Genomic DNA, 19,002 nt, shown 5'->3' on the forward strand with positions numbered 1-19,002 from the left:
GTGTGTGTTAAGAAATGGTTGGAATTTCTCTACTTTTATAAAACAAAATTTTACAAAATATATAGTATCTGTTAATAGTCTTAGCAAAAAGCTCACAGGTGAGTTTTTGTATATATATATATATATATATATATATGTGTCTCTTAAAAGATAGAGCTCAAAATCAATGCATTGAAGATACTTTATTGCAGCAACAATTATAATAACAGAAACAACCACAATAAGCCAAACCTATGCACATTTCAATAGGGTATCCCGGATAAATAAACCACATCATAAGATGTCTCGTAAAATATTGTAACATATTACAACATATTACAAATTGCTGGATACTCCATCTCTTCAGGGTCGCAATCTTTTAAGAGACACACACACACATATATACAGCATTTCTTTAACAAACACACTTTTAGTCTGCAATGTCATTAGAGTTTTAGATTGAATGCCTTGCAGTATTTGTTCCAACTTTTGGCACACTGAGTTTAAATCATATTAAGGCCAACTTTGCCTTTCCTCCTTTTAGAATTGATGAAAAAGTACCAAGTGGTGAACTGTGAGAATGTTAGAGTGGATGAGTTGCAGTATTTGTTCTGGCTCTTTGTGTTCTGAATTCATACCTTGTCATGGCCTACATGTATGGTAAACTTAAACTGTCAAGGAAAGAGCAAATAGTGCAAGATATACACAAAGAACAATGGTGGAAAAAATATTAGGAAATAAGCTTGTTGGTGATGTATCAGAATTGGAAAGAAAGAGAAAAAGTGACCTTATGAATGATTATAAGTGTGACAGAAGAAAAAATATGGTATTAAGGACTGAATGTTGTAATTGAAGAACTAAAACAGTGCTTTTGGCAAAGGTTTTCTTCCTGTGGCCTATTCCAAAATGACCGTAAGAAATTTTATCAAGAAATAAGAGTTATGCTAGAAGCAGAGGAAAGTCATATATTTTGGAGTGAGATATGACATAAAGAAGAACATGTATAATGCTGAGGCTGAGTGGCTAATAAATTTGAAGGAGTTTGTTTCTTGTCCAACAGCAAGAAATTAAAAGTGAAAAAGAGAATGCACAAAAAATAACGAGGAAGATGAATAGTAAGACCCAATGGTGTTCACAGATATTGGATAAAGAAGCTGACAGGATGCCATAAAAGAATAGTAGAACAGCTTAATGAACTAATTGACGGGAACAAAGAGATTCCTGATTGGATGACTATTGAACAGACAGTACAGTATTTGAAGGATGCTTCAAAAGGAAATGCTGTGGATAATTACAGACCCAGTGCTCCAGCCACATCATGAAGGCTCCATTAGAGTCCTCCAAAGTGAAGGTGTCCACAACCCTTGTCACAGCCTCCTTCATCTCTTCAATGTCTGTAAAACAACTGCTTCTGAGGATCTCCTTCAGCTTGGGGAACAACCAAAAGTCACAGGGAACAAGATCTGGACTGTAGAGAGAGTGAGGGACAATGTCAGAGGGAAGGTTCAGTCAGTGAATGGCATGCTTAGTCAAAGGTGACCTGTGATTAAACAACTATGGTACATACCTTTTTCTTGAAATTTTCCTCCAGAAACAAGTTTGAAAGATTTGAAAACAGCTCCTTCTTGATCTATAGAAGTGGAATGTGGTGGCATTGAACCAGGAGTGATGCCTCCTATGTCAGCATGGTGTCCTCGGCTAGCAACATAGAAGACAGGTTGGTTTTCATCAGGGTAGAACACCTGAAGTTAATACAATGGTTGAATTAAGATGTAGTATAGTGTAGGCCTCAGAGAGTGTGGATGTGGCACTGCACTGTTAGCAGGATACAAGACCTAAGGTTTTGGTTGACTGTATAAAATAGCAGACTATAAACGTTTCTGTCTCAATCAGCTGATGAACAATTATATAAAAAGCTGATAATACAAAACTTTTAGGTGCAGTTATATAATCCTATTTACAAGACAAACATATCTAACATAATACATTTCTAACAAATGGTTGTTATTGAGTACTTCTATGTTTTTCAATCATAAAATAAATTATGATAATATATGTTTGTTCAAAACTGATGATATATTCTGTCACTACACAGTTTCTCACTTGATGTGATCTTTCAGAAGACATTCCATAAAAGATCACCAGCTCTGAACAAATAAAACTCTTTAACATGTATATTCAGTACTTTTTCTCTTGTTTGTTAAGCCAAAAATGCATGCAGAGGATTGGGCAGATAAATTGAGACTACTTTCAAAATATATCTCTTAATAAATATCATGAATTAAGAGCTAATATTTTACATGAAACTATATAAACTTTACATTTTGTTACAGATTGTGAGAGATTGTACAAACATTAGGGAATCAATACAGTGAAACATCATTGATGAAATGAGATGTGCCAGACACAGTCCTCATTACATCATTGGTGGTACAGTATACCATACTCTGATTAAAGTTAAGGCTATAGGAGAGGTTCTCTTTTTTCTCACAGCACCTGCAATAATTGCAGGTATATTTTCACCTTTTAGGCTGGTTTAAAATGATTTATTGCATCAAATCCACTCACTAGCATGACTGAAACTGGACCCCACCCCTTAAAAAAGGGAAAAAAGTGGTGTTAGGAGGACAATAGCTAGGGTCATTAAGAATGACTTAAGTATAAATTCATATGGTCACAAGCATCAAAGCATTCCAACAACCCATTTTAAAGTGATCATGGCCCTAATGCATCTCAATTAACTAAAGCTCATGGGAGAGAAAGTGAGAGTCTTTGGCAACCAAAAGAATTTCATAGTTTATCAATTATCACAAACTCAGGGTTATTGAATTTGATCCTTCTGATGATTCTATCCTTACATTTATCTAAGTAACATGCTTTGAAACTTTTTAACATAAACAGTCTCAATTTCATTGTCTGACTATAAGTGTTTGCATGGATTTGTTTGGGTAAACTCTTCCAGGCAAGCCTCAACATAGCATCCAATGATTGAAACATGTATGTATGTGTATATATATATATATATATATATATATATATATATATATATATATATATATACATACACACACATACATACATATGAGTTATTAGCGAGGGATTATCAATCCAGGCAAAATACTTCATAAGCTCTCTTTTGGCACACCAGGCTAACAATATTGTTTATATTAGTTAAGAACTCTAAATATTCTTATGGCAGGGTCTGAGGATATAGCTCATCACCATTCTATAATGTAAATCTGTGGTTGTGCTCCAGTCAAACTGGTTTTTACACAGAGTGATATACAAGACAAGATATAAATAATGGTTATTACATATTTTTCCTTTATGGGAAAAAATTTGGCTTACAGCTGTTTCCAGTAGTCATTATAGGTTCATTACTGATAAGTTAACGCTACTTTTATCAGGCTCTGACAAAAGTAACATGAATTGTTTAGGTTGTTCAACTTTTCTTAACTGATCAATAGACCAATTGAATAAACCTATCAGTAATGAACCTATAATGATGAATGGAGCCAAATTTACTCCAATAATGGAAAAAATATGTAATAACTATTATTTATACCTTGTCTTAATATACATATATATACACACACACACATATGCATGCACACCTCTTGTTGGGACCACTAGCACTATTATTATCTCTCTTTCATTCAACCTTTTTTTTTATTATTATTTCCCGCTCTTTCAACCTCTTTTTTTCCAATTATTCACCATGCTGGACTGCTGAACACTACACATTTTCTCATTCTAAATCTGTTTATTTGCTCTTATTCCTTTCTGTTGAAGAGCATAGGCTCAAAATGTCAAAAACATTTTCATTTTTTCTGAGCATCAAACTAATACACTTGCTTGTTGTTCATATACCTGTCTTCGTCTTTTGCTTTTCTATAAATTTCAACTATATATATATATTTTCTCTTCCTGTTGATTTCTGTGTTCCTTTCTGTCAAAGAGCGTAGGCTCGGAATGTAAAAGACTTTCTCACTTCCGGAGCGTTAAACTAAATACGTCTGTTTGATGTTTACACACCCATCTTTGTCCTTTGTTTTTTTTTTTGTAAATTCTCACTACACACACACAGATATATAAAAGAAAATAGAAGGAAACAAATTTCCTATACAGAATAATAAGTTAGCACTCAGTAAATAGAGCTAAAAGAATATAGAGTAATGTAACTTTTGAGATATTAACAACCAAAAAACAGATTATTTTTCTCAATATATTTTTCGAAAGACGCAATTCATCATATAAAAATATATAATATATAAATACAAAAAATATATATAAAATATTTGTAAACATATATTCGAATGACATTGCCTGAAGTTATAAATCTGTTCTAAAAGATAAAAAATTTGAAGGTTAAATATATACAATCAATGCATTTCAAAATTCAAAACATTAAAAAGATGTATGGGTAGCTAAAAAAAGCAAAAAGTCCAGAGATCAAATTCATACATATCCTACGGCTGTTTTGGGAAAGGTATTTCAGAACTATTTGTACCCATCTCAAATATATACATTTCCTTCATCAGGGATTATTTGAAAAGTTCAAAGAATTATTTAAGAGATTTTAAATGACTTCATACTTGGACCAGGTATCCTATGTTGTGATAAAAATTTGTTCAGATAACTAAAATAAAATTCTAAAATGAAGGTTAAATATATAACAAATCTTACAGAAAAACAATGCTTTTACAGCTATTCCAAAACATATTGGGGATGAAAGGTTGGAATTTAGATTTCAATTATTAACATGAGCTGGCTATATGTTAATGATAAAAAGATTTTAAAGTTGAAAAATACCTATGTTTACAGAATATTAAAGCATTTGAAATCTTATTTAATGATATTTTTCTACTCGTATGAAGTATATTAATGAAATCTTTAGTGCATAATCTGCACATTCTAGTGTGTGTGTTATATGGGGGTAGTTTAAAGTGGTATCTAATCTTTCAGCTAATGAAAAAATTTTCAATAATCACGCATCATTATTATAACATAGCACTCAAGAATAGTGGTTTCCATGAGAAAATTTATTTTATAAGAAATACAATATTTAAAAGTAAACTAGGTAAAACTCTTTCCAGGCTCAACTAAATTAAATATTGACATCTCAACAGTAAATGGGCCTGTTGAACAACAGATTCCTCATATACATAGGAGATATTATCAACCTTTTAGTTATAACTTTACAATAAATTCAGTAAGAAATAAGCAGGTCAGGAATAACCCCACTAAAAAATGGGAAATAACTTGGCTAACCCCACCTTTTTCCCTTCCAGTTAAGAATCTTCCAGAATTATTCTTTAAGATCATTGAAAAAAACTTTCCTCTGGATCATAACTTTAACAAATCTACTTTAAAATTGTCATATTCAACATCACCTAATTTAGGCTTCATCAGAGCTGCTAATAATAAATTTAAACTTAAAAAGAATACTCGGGGTAAGGGAATCCATGGAATGTAATCAGGAGGGTAGTAATCTGAATTCCATAAAAAAAACTTGTAATTGCTGATCCCCAGAATTCTACCTGTTAAAAGGGTCCTGTTTGAGAAAAACATAGTTTACAGGCATGAAGTAAGTACCTCAAAAGAACCCAAGAAAATATATATGGAAATCACAATAGACTTTAAAAATAGATATAGGGGGCATAAAAATTCATTTACAAACCCAAGCAAGAAAAATTTGACAGCACTAGCCAGACACATAGATAATTTAAAAGCACAAAACAAACCATTTAAACTAGATTGGTCAATAATTACTCAAACCACCTTATATAACACACACACTAGAATGTGTAAATTATGCACTAAAGAATCCAGAGAGAGAGAGTGTGTGTGTGGGGGGAAGCAGGTGTGAATGATGATGGCTTACCGGAGTGATAACTGTTAGATCTGGCAAATGACTGCCACCTGCCTGAGGGTGGTTGCTAAGGAGCACATCTCCTGGATGAAGATTATCTTTGAAAGCCTTCATCTATAAAAGATATTAAAAAACTTGTTATAGTTACTGTAGGTATACATATTTAGTGATTTTATTACTTACTGTTACTGATAGATGAGTCTCACATTTTTGCAGTCCAGGATGGCTCTTCAAATTGAACAGGTGTTCTCAATAGTTGACAGCTACTGTCATCTATCAGTAGTTTGGAAAACTACTTGGTTAACATATGCAAATAAGGTGAGATTAAGGGAGTGCTTAGAGAGAGAGTGGAATCATGCAGATGAAAGTGAGAGTGCTCATGAGAGAACATGCTAGAGAGAAAGAGCAAGGGGGAGAGAAAGAGAGTGGAGGAGAAAAAGAGTGAGGAAGAGAGAAAAAGTGAGGGAGAGAGAAAGAGAGAGGCGAAGAGAAAGAGAGAGAAGTACATGTGAGTGGGCATATTAGCGTTAAAAATGAAAGTGAATGATAAAGTAAGGACAATTTTTTTAATGCAAATTTCCAAACTTGTGAAAAGCAGTCCTGATCACAGAATCATGGAGGTAAAATATCATTAAACATGTTCAAAGGTGTATTGTAAAGAATTGTGTTGCTTACTTGATATTGGACTGTTTCTTGCATGGCTCCTAAGTGAACTGGAATGTGTGGGGCATTAGAAACCAACCCCCCATCAGGACCAAACAAAGCACAAGAGAAATCCAAGCGCTCCTGAAGCAGAAACATTTATGCACACATAAAACTGTCTGTGAATAGCACAATGTAAAATAACAATTAAATATGTATATAGCATGAAAATATTTTTTACTGTCACTGCAAACAAATTTTGGGGCTATAAATTGTGAGGTCAGCTGGATTGAATGTGTTGCATAGTCATTGCATCACCAAAGAAACCTAACACATTATAGATATTGGAAAATTACGGTACTGTCATGAAAGGTCTTCAAGAAAAAACATGGCCTTGATTTCTGAATTTCAACTTTAAAATTAGAATTCAAACCAATCTTTTCTAGGCCCACAAGGGTATTTAGGGCCAGATTGTAAATGCCTTCCCATATGTGGTGGGCTCTTAAAAGCCAGTGCTTCTTTTCATTTTCATGATATTAAGCAGATGAAGCACATCACATCTCTCAAATATAATGAAGGCTAGCTAAAATTGTACTTGTTTAACCTAAGGTCAGTTCCGAGGGAGCAGAAAATATTCTAGCAGTGACCATTCCATTTTTGCCTAGAGTAAAATTCTCCAATGTGTCCATTTTTTAAGATGGTATGGTGTGATTTAAGGAAGGCATAGTTATTTCTTGCAGGTAGAGCAACTACATAGAGGCTCCAATATTAGCCAGATGACTTAATATTCATTCTTGACAACTAGGTTAACTGAGGTAGTGTAGGTTACAAATCTAAGATTTTAATTTGATTTAATTTAACTTTAAAATTATTCTACCTCTTGTATCATATTCCTTTAATATTCTCTCAGAGAGAAGAGAACTTTCAATACATATAAATGGCTGGTACATACTGATACTCTAAAACAATCAAAAGTATTTTAAAATAAATGATAGAGACCTTGATATTAGTGGAAATTGCTGTTCGTTGTAAAACTCTGTAAGAGGAAAGAAAACATAATTTTTAATGAGATAAGCAGTACAAAGTAATCATTAATAATTTTTTACATAGCAGAAGGCCTTAAATATACAAAGGAAGTGAGAAATGATATAGTCAATTGATTCAACCACTGTACATACATGATTAAGACATATTTATTGACCTTGAATGGAAGAAAATCAGAGTTGGTAAGAAAGTAGAGGGCTGCAGCTAAAATACAGCATAACATTTTGACTAGTGATCTCCTGTTTGATACAATAATTTCTTATCAAATTACACATTTTGCAGAAAGGAGGACAGATGTACTTGGTTAAAACAAGACTAGTATATTTCTGTTGCTTATCGAATCAATCCAGAAAGGATGAAACTGAACAATGATACATACAATCCTGCTGTCTAAAATCTTGGCCACATCTAACACCTTATACCATGCATAATATCCACAACTGGTCTGTTGATTAGGAATTGATTAGAAAATCATAGTAGTTTATGAGGTAATTACTATTATTTGTAATGTAAATCCTATTAAACGTTTCCCAATCACATGGTTGCAGGTTCAGTCCCACAGCATAGCACCTTGAACAAATGTCCTCTACTAAAGCCTTGGGCCAACCAAAGCCCTGTGAGTGGATTTGGTAGATGGAAAGTGAAAGAAACCTGTCGTGTGTGAATATGTGCATGTGCGTGCCTGCGTGTGTGTCTGTCTTAGCTCCTCTCCACTGCTAGACAACTGGTATTAGTGTAGACCAATAAGATAAGTACAAAGTTTAAAAAAAATAAGTACTAGAGTTGATTCATTTGACTAAATTTCTCGAAGGCAGTGCCCCAGCATGGCCACAGTCTAATAACGGAAACAAGTAAAAGATAAAATATATACTGGTTTTATTTTTAAAGCTAATGATTATTTTGTGTCTGAGTGTATGTATGTATGTATGTATATATTCTTTTATTTGTTTCAGTCATTTGACTGCGGCCTATATATATATATCAGGTTGGAAAGAATGTCCTATTGCACTTTTGACACGGTCACTTTGAGAGTACTTTTTAAATATTTGCAATAAAATAAGCATTAATTCTTACATTCTAGTATGTGTTTTCTTTCTTTGCAGACTACTTTAGACAATAATGGTTAAATTCATATTGATTTTACCCTTTTAAAATTAAACCCATATCAGACACTGCATTCTGTATGAATTCAAAAAAAGCTTTTAAGCAATGGAAGTGGCAAGAAACATTCGTTCTATGGAAATTAAACTTTAAATGTCCAGATATGTCAACAATGGTTTGGCTAGTTTTGCTTGGGAAATTTTTCTCTCATAAATTCTTGATCTAGAAACTTCTGTAAATATTGAATTTCTGAAAACCATATTTGAGGAAATATTCAAAACAAACTGCACAAGAATTAGCAAAACAGTTCAACTCAAGATGCATGTCAATCATAAAATACCTTCATTAACTAGGAAAAGTGTTTAAACTTGGTCAGTGGGTCCCTCTTCATCTGACTACTTCTCAGCTTAATCAAAGAATTGCTTTCTACTCATTGAAGAGAAAACTTGCTACTGAACCTTCCCTGGGTAGAATAATCAAAATTGAGGAAAAGTGGGTTGTCTATAATCATATCCAACAAAAAGGATAATAGTTAGCACCCAATGGAAAAGGAGAATCCATCACCAAACCAGGACTACATTTGAAAAAGTTATACTTTCTATTATATCAAAAGATATAAAAATATATAAAAGTTAATACAGAGAAGTATTGCATAAAAATTTCCAGAAAAAGCACCCATCATCAGTCAGTTGTAAAGGGTTGTTGCTCTTACATAATAATGCAAGACCATATATTGCCCAAGTCACCCAAAAAAAGATTATGACACTAAATAAGTTTTGCCTTATCCTCTTGATCTTGCTCCATCTGATAATTATCTTCTCAGACCATTATGCTATAATTCAGAGGTAAAACAATTTATTAATTGCAAAGTTAAAAATGGTATTGAATGTTCTTTACTTGGCAACCTGAAGAATTTTATGCCCAGGAGATCAACAATTTTCCCAGTAGATGTTATCAAGAATGAGAGGAAATATCTTGATTAACTATATCAATTAAGACCAAAGAAATATCTGTTTCTTTCCAATCTTGAAATGTGACAGGAGTTTCTTTATAGCCTAATATATATAAAGTGGTAAAATTGAAGTCTCTTAAGTGTTCTGTATAAAATGTTTTGCAGTATGCACTCTGGGCTCAAACATTGCCAAGGTCAACTTTGCCTTTTATTGTTCCAGAATTGATGAATTTTGTATAAATCAAATATTGGTATCAATTTTTCATTCTCTTTCAGTTGGCTATGTTGCACTAGAAGTGCTATGGGAAACTACTCACAGTAAATCCTTTTGTCCAGAAATAAAGATGGATTAGCAAAGGGCTAACAACTTCTCATAGAAAAACTGATATATTCTACTGGAATCATCAATGGTAGGATCAATGTGCAATACGTGGATAGAGATATGGTCAAGTGGTTAAGAGGTTCATTTGCAATCATAAGGTCTTAGGTTCAATCCCATTTTGTGGCATCTTAAGTAAGTGACTTGTACCATAGTCTTGGGTTGACCCAAGTTTGTGAGTTGAAATTGTGGAAGACTATAGAATGGATTCTACCTTATGTTGATTCTGTTTCAGGATTACATTAAGAGTACAAGAGTCTAAGGAATACTCAGCCACTTACATTTATAACTCAATGAGCAGATAGGTCAGGTGACTGAACAACTGGAAAAATCAACCTCAAAACTGACAGAGACCTCTCTCACTACAAAGAGTTATAAGAATATTCTCTATAAAACATTTCTCAACTACAACCATACACAGTTATAACAATACTTTCTATAAAACATTTCTCAGTCAACACACATAGTTATAATAATAGTACCCTTCTTAAACATTTTGATTATTAAGAATGACATGAAATAGAAACTGACAACTACTACAAAACAACAGACTCTAAATAGTACCTACTATTTTCTTCATGCCATGCAAAACATACCAAATCCAATATTTCATTTAACCTAGCTAGAAGAATCAGAACAATTGTCTCCAATACAGATATTCAGAATAAAAGACTTCTTGAATTAAAACAAGCACTGAAAGAAAATACCTGTCTACTCTAATAGAGAATGGAATAAAACACACCAAAGCAATAGATATTGACGAATTAAGAAAAGCCAAAAACAGTTCAGATACATCCACAATTCTATCTTTAATTACAATACATAACCATAGAAACATTCAGTTATCCATCAGAATATACCATTACTGAGCCAAGACCTAAGAATGAAAAAGGTACTTGAATCATACAAAATAATCAAATGCAAAAGACAACCAAAGTCTCTAAAAAAACTACTTACCAATGTGAAACAACCAACTACAGACCCAACTCACACAGTTAAAAAGTGTAGCCAATCCAATTATGGAAATTGTGAGAACCTTACTGGAGATACAAATTTTAAGCAGGACATGCATTTACTGGGGGAAACCATTGTACTTGTTCTTCAAAAAATTTAATTTATGCCATCAAATGCTATGGATGTAGGGAAGACTACATTGGACAACTTAAACTCACTTTAAGAATGAGATTAAATATTCATTGTCAACAAATACATTATCCCAAAACATGACAAATTCTACTTTTTGCACATATGTGCAGATATTCACTAACATAATCTCTTCTTGTCTTTTCACTATCAATAAGCAGATAATACTCTAGACCAAGCAAGAATTAATAAGAAAAGTTTGTTTATTAAAAAATACAAGCTACCTCTGAACAGTAAATAAAAATCATCAGTAATACATGATTCTCCTTTTCTTATCAATTAATTATTGAAGAATATCTGCTTAGACTCCTTTTTATGAAAATTCATATAGCAGCTATGAATTTAAGAAAATTCATATAGCAGCTGTTCATTATCTTACTTAACCCACACTTTGTCAACAGAAAAGAGATATGTTTTAACATGTTCAAAGAGTAGGAACTATCACTGATTGATAACATTATTCTTTGACAGAATAATAAACAATAATTATGTATAACACTTATGTAAACAATTATATATGTGTGTATGTATATATACATATATTGTTATGCTTGAGGATGGTTATATTTTGCCAATAAAACATACACACCATATATCTGGTCTTTATTTCAGCTTTATTATTATTATTATTTTTGTCAGTTTGTTAAAGCTCTTTCATCAGGCTTGGGATAAAGAGTTGCTGAAGAGGTCACAGTATGTTCAACAAAAAAGCTTTGACAAAGAAACAAGAATAATAATAATAAAGACCAAGCATATGGTGTGCGTGTTTAGTTGGCAAAATATGACCATCTCTAAGTAGAACAATTTCTGTTTCAACACACAAGAAACTGGCAAAACAAATACACATACACACACATAGTTTTTACACTATCTATATATAGTCATAGACTGGCAATTCAGTCCATTTCCGATTTGATTCAGTGGTTGTGTACACTCAATTGATGATGATGTCTGTTGTCAACCAGAAACACTGAAGAAAGGGAAAAGAAAAAGTGAAAGCAAAATTACCTGCCCATTTGTTCAGCAATGCTCATGAATCGATGAGAGAATATTGACAATTGGATGGCATCTAACTGGGTACTAACTGCTTTACTCTTACAGGAACCAATCTAAAAGAGAAAAAGAATATATATGGTTGTATGGTTAACAATTTTATTTGTCAGCCAAGTGGTTTTAGGTTCAATTCTACAGTGCAGCACCTTGTGCAGTTGTCTTCTGCTATATCTCAGGCTAATCATTGTGCCGAACAAATTTGATAGGCAGAAACTGTACAAAGCTTGTTGTCTGTGTCTGTCTGTCTGCCTACCTACATACTTACCTATCTATCTATCTATCTATCTATCTATCTATCTATCTATCTACCTATCTATCTTATGTAATCTAATCTGTGCATGTGTGTGTATATGTGTATGCATACATGAATGTATCAATGTGAATGTTTACATTCTATGCATCAATCACCTCATCACACTTAAGGATCATAAACCCAACTTCCTCTCTAACTCTTAATGCAGGCTGCTCAATCTCTCTAAGAGAGAGACAGGCATTGTCAGCAAGGGTCACAGAGTTCACCCAGTGATCAACTGGTCAAGAATGAAACAGCCTGCACTTAGGTATCATGAATTTCTACCCTTCAATATAGAAGTTTCTACTTCTGAAGGCCTTAGATTTCACCAGGCTGTTCACTGATATGAGTGTCCAATGCCAGGATCATTATGAATATGAGAAAGTCAATCTTGGTTCATGATGATTCCTACTGGGTAAAGAAAGGTAATCTACTGTTTGATGTAACTATGGGAAGCTATGACAGGGCCAAGATTGCTGACCTCAACAGGTTATTTATCTTGAATACCCTCAACAGTACACATACACCCATAGGTTGGTCCTGTACAAGAACAACAGCCTGGCAATTTGAAGCCATATGAATGGATATGTCATGGACAAGAACAGGAAAGACCTGATAAAGAGCTTCAACGAATTCAGCTTATCCATAACAGCTATCACCAACTTGACAACAGTAAACTTCTTGAAAATGGACATGTACAATCGATAATAGGAAGCCCATCAAGGAAACTGCATATCCACAGAAACTCTATCTACCCTCTGCTGTAATTAGAAGCCTAGTTTTAAGCACTAGCAGAAAAATCTGTAAGCTTTCAACCAACAGAGAGATCTTCAATAGGGCTTCCCCCTGTTATAACAAGTTAACATATATGGAAGACGCCCACTATCATACCTGAAGAGAAACAGAAAGAGAAGAATAATCTGATTCAAGATTCAACCCTCCATTTAACATAGAAGTTTCAACCAACATAGCTAGGAGCTTCCTGCCATTGATCAAGGCCATAAGCACTATAAGCTTTTCAACCCACACAATGTCAAGGTTAGCTACTCCTGCTTAGACATCATCACTTCTAATATTGCATACTACAACAGATGCAAGCACACACCTACACAGCCCCCAACCCCCAACTTGTAACTTCTAAAATTTTACCAACTGCTCTCTGGGAGGATTTCAGTTCTCAATGAGGAGTCAACAGAGCCACTCTCTCACCATCCAATGATGGATGGTGTGAGAGTGGCTCTGATACTTAAACTTCTCCACTTGTCTCAGTGATGTTCACCCTGGATTGCCATTACTTTGGTGTCTTTCCAGAGTTTCAAGCCACCTGGCATACAATTTGTCACTTGTAAGTATCACAGGTGGTGAGATGGGAGGTGGAGTGGGTATAAATGATATGGAAATGGTTGGAGGAGGAAAAGTGAGTATATGTAGAGTGATGTGGATGGATGGAGACAGTCTGTAGTACATAGATATAGTTGATGATGAGGAAGCAGAGTGATAAAGATGATGGTGGTGGGCAGCCATTTTTTGGTTTAAGGTGGTGGGGAGATAAGAGACAGCAGAGTTTGAGTGATAGAGAGATGAAATCATTGAAGCATATGGGGAGATGGGTGGAGAGAATATGATCAACAGGTAGATAAGAGAAAGGTGAGGGATTCAAAATGTGTTGGGACACACTCATACACACACATCACTACTATCATTTCAACACGTTTCACAGTGGGTGGTTGTGTCTTCAGTAGCACTGCATATTGTCATCATCAGCATGAGATGTAGTATCTTCATTCAGCCTTCACTATTTTGTCCCAGGACTTTTTCAGTTCCCTCTTTCATAGGTTCCACAAATTTCATGTGTACAACATTTCCTTGTGAGCAGTCATCCTCTATATGCATTCCACACTCATACCAATGCAGCCTTCTCGCTTGTACCTTACATCTAATTCTCTTTATGGCTAGTTTTTTTTCTCATGTCATTTATACTTTAGTGTTCATGCATTAGAATATCTTTGTTTCATTTCCTTCAATCTTTTGCAAATCTCTTGTATTTAAAGCTACATTTCGCTACCATGCAGCATTGCAGTTCAAATATAAGCATCATGCAATCTGCCTTTCACTTTGAAAAGACCTCTCTTGCCAGCAGAGGTGATAACTCTCTGAACTTTTTCTAAGATATCCTAGGCCTTTTCAGCAACTCCTTTTCCTGCTAATTATGTCACTTAGGTAACAGTAGCTATCAACTATTAGTGAGTGAACCAGACATTTAAAAGAATCTATTTCCAGTAGGCTCTTAGTGCGTATCACCCCAGTGCATCTCAAACATACAAAACTTACTTTCTCTGTTGTGATGCAGTGATCTCTGCTTGTGAGTTCACTGCACCATGTGTACCTATTGCTTGCACTAGAGAAGGCTTATGGAGTTCCTGTCTACTCTGTTTCTGCATATCAAGCATAATGCTGAGATCTTATCTTCTTTCCTATTTACAAGTGCTTTAGACTTTTCTAAATTTACTTAAAGGTTTCTGGACTCTAGGTTTTGCTTTCATGTCTGGAATGCCTTCTCTAATTCTACAATAGATTCAGCTATAACATCTAGGCCATGGACAACCTGTTCTGAACTCCTCTGTGATTACCTGTAAGGCTATCATGAATAGGAGACGGCTTAGGATTGAATCTTGATGGACCCCTAAATTTGTTGCTAAACTCATCACTGACTCTCACTTTACTGACTGCACCTTAGTACATAAATTGTACAGCCCTCACAAGTCAATAATCTACACCTAGTTTCCTTAGTGAGCCCCAGGTTTACTGAGAATAGCAGTCTGGCAAAGGCCTTCTTTGAGTCAATGAATGCTATCTATAGTGGTGTACTCTTAGTTAAATATTTCTCCTGCAGTTGCCTCACTAGGAAGATGGCATCTCTGGTGTCTCTTCTAGGTATAAAGTCAGACACTATTTCATCAAGGCTAATTCTGTCCCTGATTACCTATACTATGGCTCTGTCTGTGACCTACATAACCTGGTTCAACAATTTGATGCCTCAGTAATTTCTTCTCTCTAATGCAGCCAGCTCCTTTACCTTTATAACAGGCATCAATGAAACTGCTATGCTTGTCATTGAATAATACACCTTCATATGTTACCTGACTAACTATTTGGATGAGTAGTATGTCCTATTTTGCCACATATTTTGAGTATCTCAGCAACTATGGACCAACAACTTTCTCTACTTTCTATTAATGATACCACTGTTAAATCAAAATGCCAGTCTCTGTGAGGTTAGTATAAAGTAAAAATGACAAGACAGCAACAGATACATAAAGCACTGAGGGCGTTGTAAATAGGTTGTACAAAACCTGCTGGTTAAAATATACATATTTAGTCATCCATGTGAAGTCTCTACTCCCTACTCACACTTCATTGGCAATACCCAGTCATTTATATTATGATCTCTGTACTTTTAGGATATGCCCTGGCCCTATTTATCTCTCTCTTCCTTTACTTTACTATCCCATTTATATTCTGATCCCCGCTCTTTGTAAGTATGCCCTGGCACTTCATCATCATCTCTCCTGCTCTCTCTTGCAACCTTGCTGTCTCCCATTCTCTCTCACTTTCTCTTGCTCTTCTCTCTGGTTGAGTAACTATGTATCTCCTCTCTCTTTCTCTCTCTGGCTGGGTAATGATATACCTAGAGTGCGACAGAGAGACAGAAACAGATGTATTGCTGTAGCAAGACATCTGTTTCTGTCTCTCTGTCACACTCTAACCTTTCATCATCTGCCACAAGATCACCTCCTCTGATGCCCCCTCTCTTCTCAAAGATTCCTTGTCTTACAAGTTACTTGGTGACCCTGCCAGTGCTGGTGCCACATAAAAGCATCCAGTCCATACTGTAAAGTGGTTGGCATTTGGAAAGGCATCAAGCTGTAAAAACTATGCTAAAACTGACTTCACCTGTGCTGGTGCCACATAAAAAGCACTCAGTCCACTTTGTGGGGTGGTTGGAGTTAGGAAGGCATCCAGCTGTAGAAACCATGCCAAAACAGACACAGAAGTCTGGTGTAGTCTTCTGCCTGGCCAGCTCGTCACACTGTCCAACCCATACTAGCATTGAAAGTGGATGTTAAATCCATCTATTGTGCAGTTTTTTGTTACCAAAATCCTTGTTTAGCTTTTTAGAAAGAAATACAGAACCTCTACTATATTACTGTTTACATACCAACACTGTTCTGTTCCCACTTAGCTGGAAAAGTTACAGTGAAGGCAAGACATTCAAATTTGTTAGCAACCTACCTAGGTAGGAAAAGGATAACATTAACACATTTCTTTTTAAATCATAACTAATATCACAGCTGTCTTAGACTGATGAACCACCTGGCTCCTAGCTTCCAGTTTGAATTACGAGACCACTGGGTGCAAACCAGCCTTCATCATCATCATTGTTGTTTAACGTCCGCTTTCCATGCTGGCATGGGTTAGATGCTTTGACTGAGAGCTGGCGAGCCAGAAGGCTGCACCGGGCTCCAATCTGATCTGGCAATGTTTCTACAGCTGGATGCTCTTCCTAATACCGACCACTCCGAGAGTGTAATGGGTGCTTTTACGTGACACCGGCATGAGGGCCAGTCAGGTGGTACTGGCATCAACCACGCTCAAATGGTACTTTTTGCGTGCCACCTGCACAGGAGCCAGTCTGGTGACACTAGCAATGACCACGTTTGGATGGTGTTTTTTTACATACCACTGGCACGGGAGCCAGTTAGCAACCCTGGCAATGATCATGTTCGAATGCTGCTTATAACGTTCCCCTGGCACGGGTGCCAATCAGGGGGTACTGTCATCGGCCATGACAACGATTTCACTTACCTCAACAGGTCTTTGCAAGCGTAGTTTGTTGTCCAATGATTGAAGGGTACTCTTAAATGGGCTGGTTATACAGCACTGCCATAGGCCATGGTTATGGTCTCACTTGGCTTGCTGGGTCTTCTCAAGCACAGTATATCTCTAAAGGTTTTGGTTACTTGTCATCATTGCCTCGGTGAGGACCAATGTTTGAAGGTCGTGCTTCACCGTGTCTTCATCCATTTGCAACACACGACCATACCAGTCGTCTCTCTTGCACACCACATCTGATGCTTCTTAAGTCCAACTTTTCCCTCAGGGTGCTTACACTCTGTCATGTACGCACACTGACATTACACATCTAGAGGAGCATACTGGCTTCATTCCTTGCAAGCTTATGCATATCCTCAGCAGTCATGGCTCATGTTTCATTGCCATGTAGCATGGCTGTTCGCACACATGCATGATACAGTCTACCTTTTACTCTGAGAGAGAGGCCCTTTGTCACCAGCAGAGGTAAGAGCTCTCTGAACTTTACCCAGGCTATTCTTATTCTAGCAGCTACACTTTCAGAGCATCCACCCCTGTTACTGACTTGGTCACCTAGGTAATGGAAGCTATCAACTACATCTAGTTTCTCCCTCTGGAATGTGACAGAAGCTGTTCTCTGCACATTTTCAGTGTTTATTGCTCCTGAGCATTTGCCACACACAAAATCTATCTTCCCAGCTAGCCTTCTTTGTTATTGCTGTACCTCTTATGTGTCCATAGCTTACACTGGGTACATTTCATGGAGTTTCTACCTACACCTTTTCTACAGATCGAGCAGGACCATCTACCTGAAGGGATTTGTGGTTTGTCTGCCTTCCTACTTATTAAGACTTTGGTTTTAGCTAGATTGACTCTAAAGCCCTTTGATTCTAATCCTTGTTTCCACAGCTGAAAGTTCTCCTCTAGTTATGATAGTGACTCAGCTAAAAGAGCAAGGTCATCAGCATAGAGAAGTTCCCAGGGGCATCCTGTCTTGAATTCCTGTGTTATTGCCTGGAGGACTATGATGAATAAGAGGGGGCTGAGGACTGAGCCTTGGTGGACTCCTACCTCTACCCGGAATTCTTCACTGTACTCGTTGCTAACCCTCACCTTAATGACAGCATCCCTGTACATGGCTTGTACAGCTCTCACTAACCATTCATCTATCCCTAGTCTCCTCATTGACCACCAGATAAGGGATCGGGGACCCTGTCAAAGACTTTCTCCATGTCAACGAAAGCCAGGTACAGAGGTTTATCTTTGGCTAGTTATTTCTCCAGCAGCTGTCTTACCAGAAATATAGCATCAGTGGTGCTTTTCTTTGGCACAAACCCAAACTGCATCTCATCTAAACTGACTCACTCCCTAATTAGTTGGGCTATGACCCTCTCTGTGACTTTCATTACTTGATCTAACAGCTTGATACCTCTGTAATAATTTATATCTAAAGCATCACTTTTACCTTTATAGCAGTTGCCTATGGTGTTGCTACACCAGTCATTGGGTATGACTCCTTCATGTATCACCTGGTTGACTATACGGGTGACTAGACTATAGCCGACACCGCCAGATATTTTAAGCATCTCTGCGGTGATTCCTGATGGGCCAAGGGCTTTCCCTGTCTTCATACCCTTAATTGCTTTATCTACCAAAGTACTGTCAATTCAGAT

At 36.0% G+C, this 19,002-nt stretch overlaps 1 protein-coding gene across 2 annotated transcripts in view; it reads right to left on the reverse strand.

The window, feature by feature from the left end:
• The window catches only part of LOC106867745 (5-oxoprolinase), a 255,283-nt gene that overhangs the window by 97,131 nt on the left and 139,150 nt on the right, over positions 1–19,002 (reverse strand). For both annotated transcript variants that reach the window (XR_008266373.1, XM_052975150.1), the window contains exons 20-24: positions 12,121–12,221; positions 7,493–7,529; positions 6,527–6,637; positions 5,864–5,965; positions 1,547–1,721 (exon numbers count right to left, since the gene is read on the reverse strand). Coding sequence is in view for 1 of the 2 variants with exons in the window: in XM_052975150.1 (XP_052831110.1) it covers positions 1,547–1,721; positions 5,864–5,965; positions 6,527–6,637; positions 7,493–7,529; positions 12,121–12,221 (526 nt within the window). In the remaining variant the exon portion in view is untranslated. The remainder of the gene's footprint in view (positions 1–1,546; positions 1,722–5,863; positions 5,966–6,526; positions 6,638–7,492; positions 7,530–12,120; positions 12,222–19,002) is intronic.

Source organism: Octopus bimaculoides, chromosome 20 (assembly GCF_001194135.2).
Source record: "Octopus bimaculoides isolate UCB-OBI-ISO-001 chromosome 20, ASM119413v2, whole genome shotgun sequence".
Taxonomy (NCBI): domain Eukaryota; kingdom Metazoa; phylum Mollusca; class Cephalopoda; order Octopoda; family Octopodidae; genus Octopus; species Octopus bimaculoides.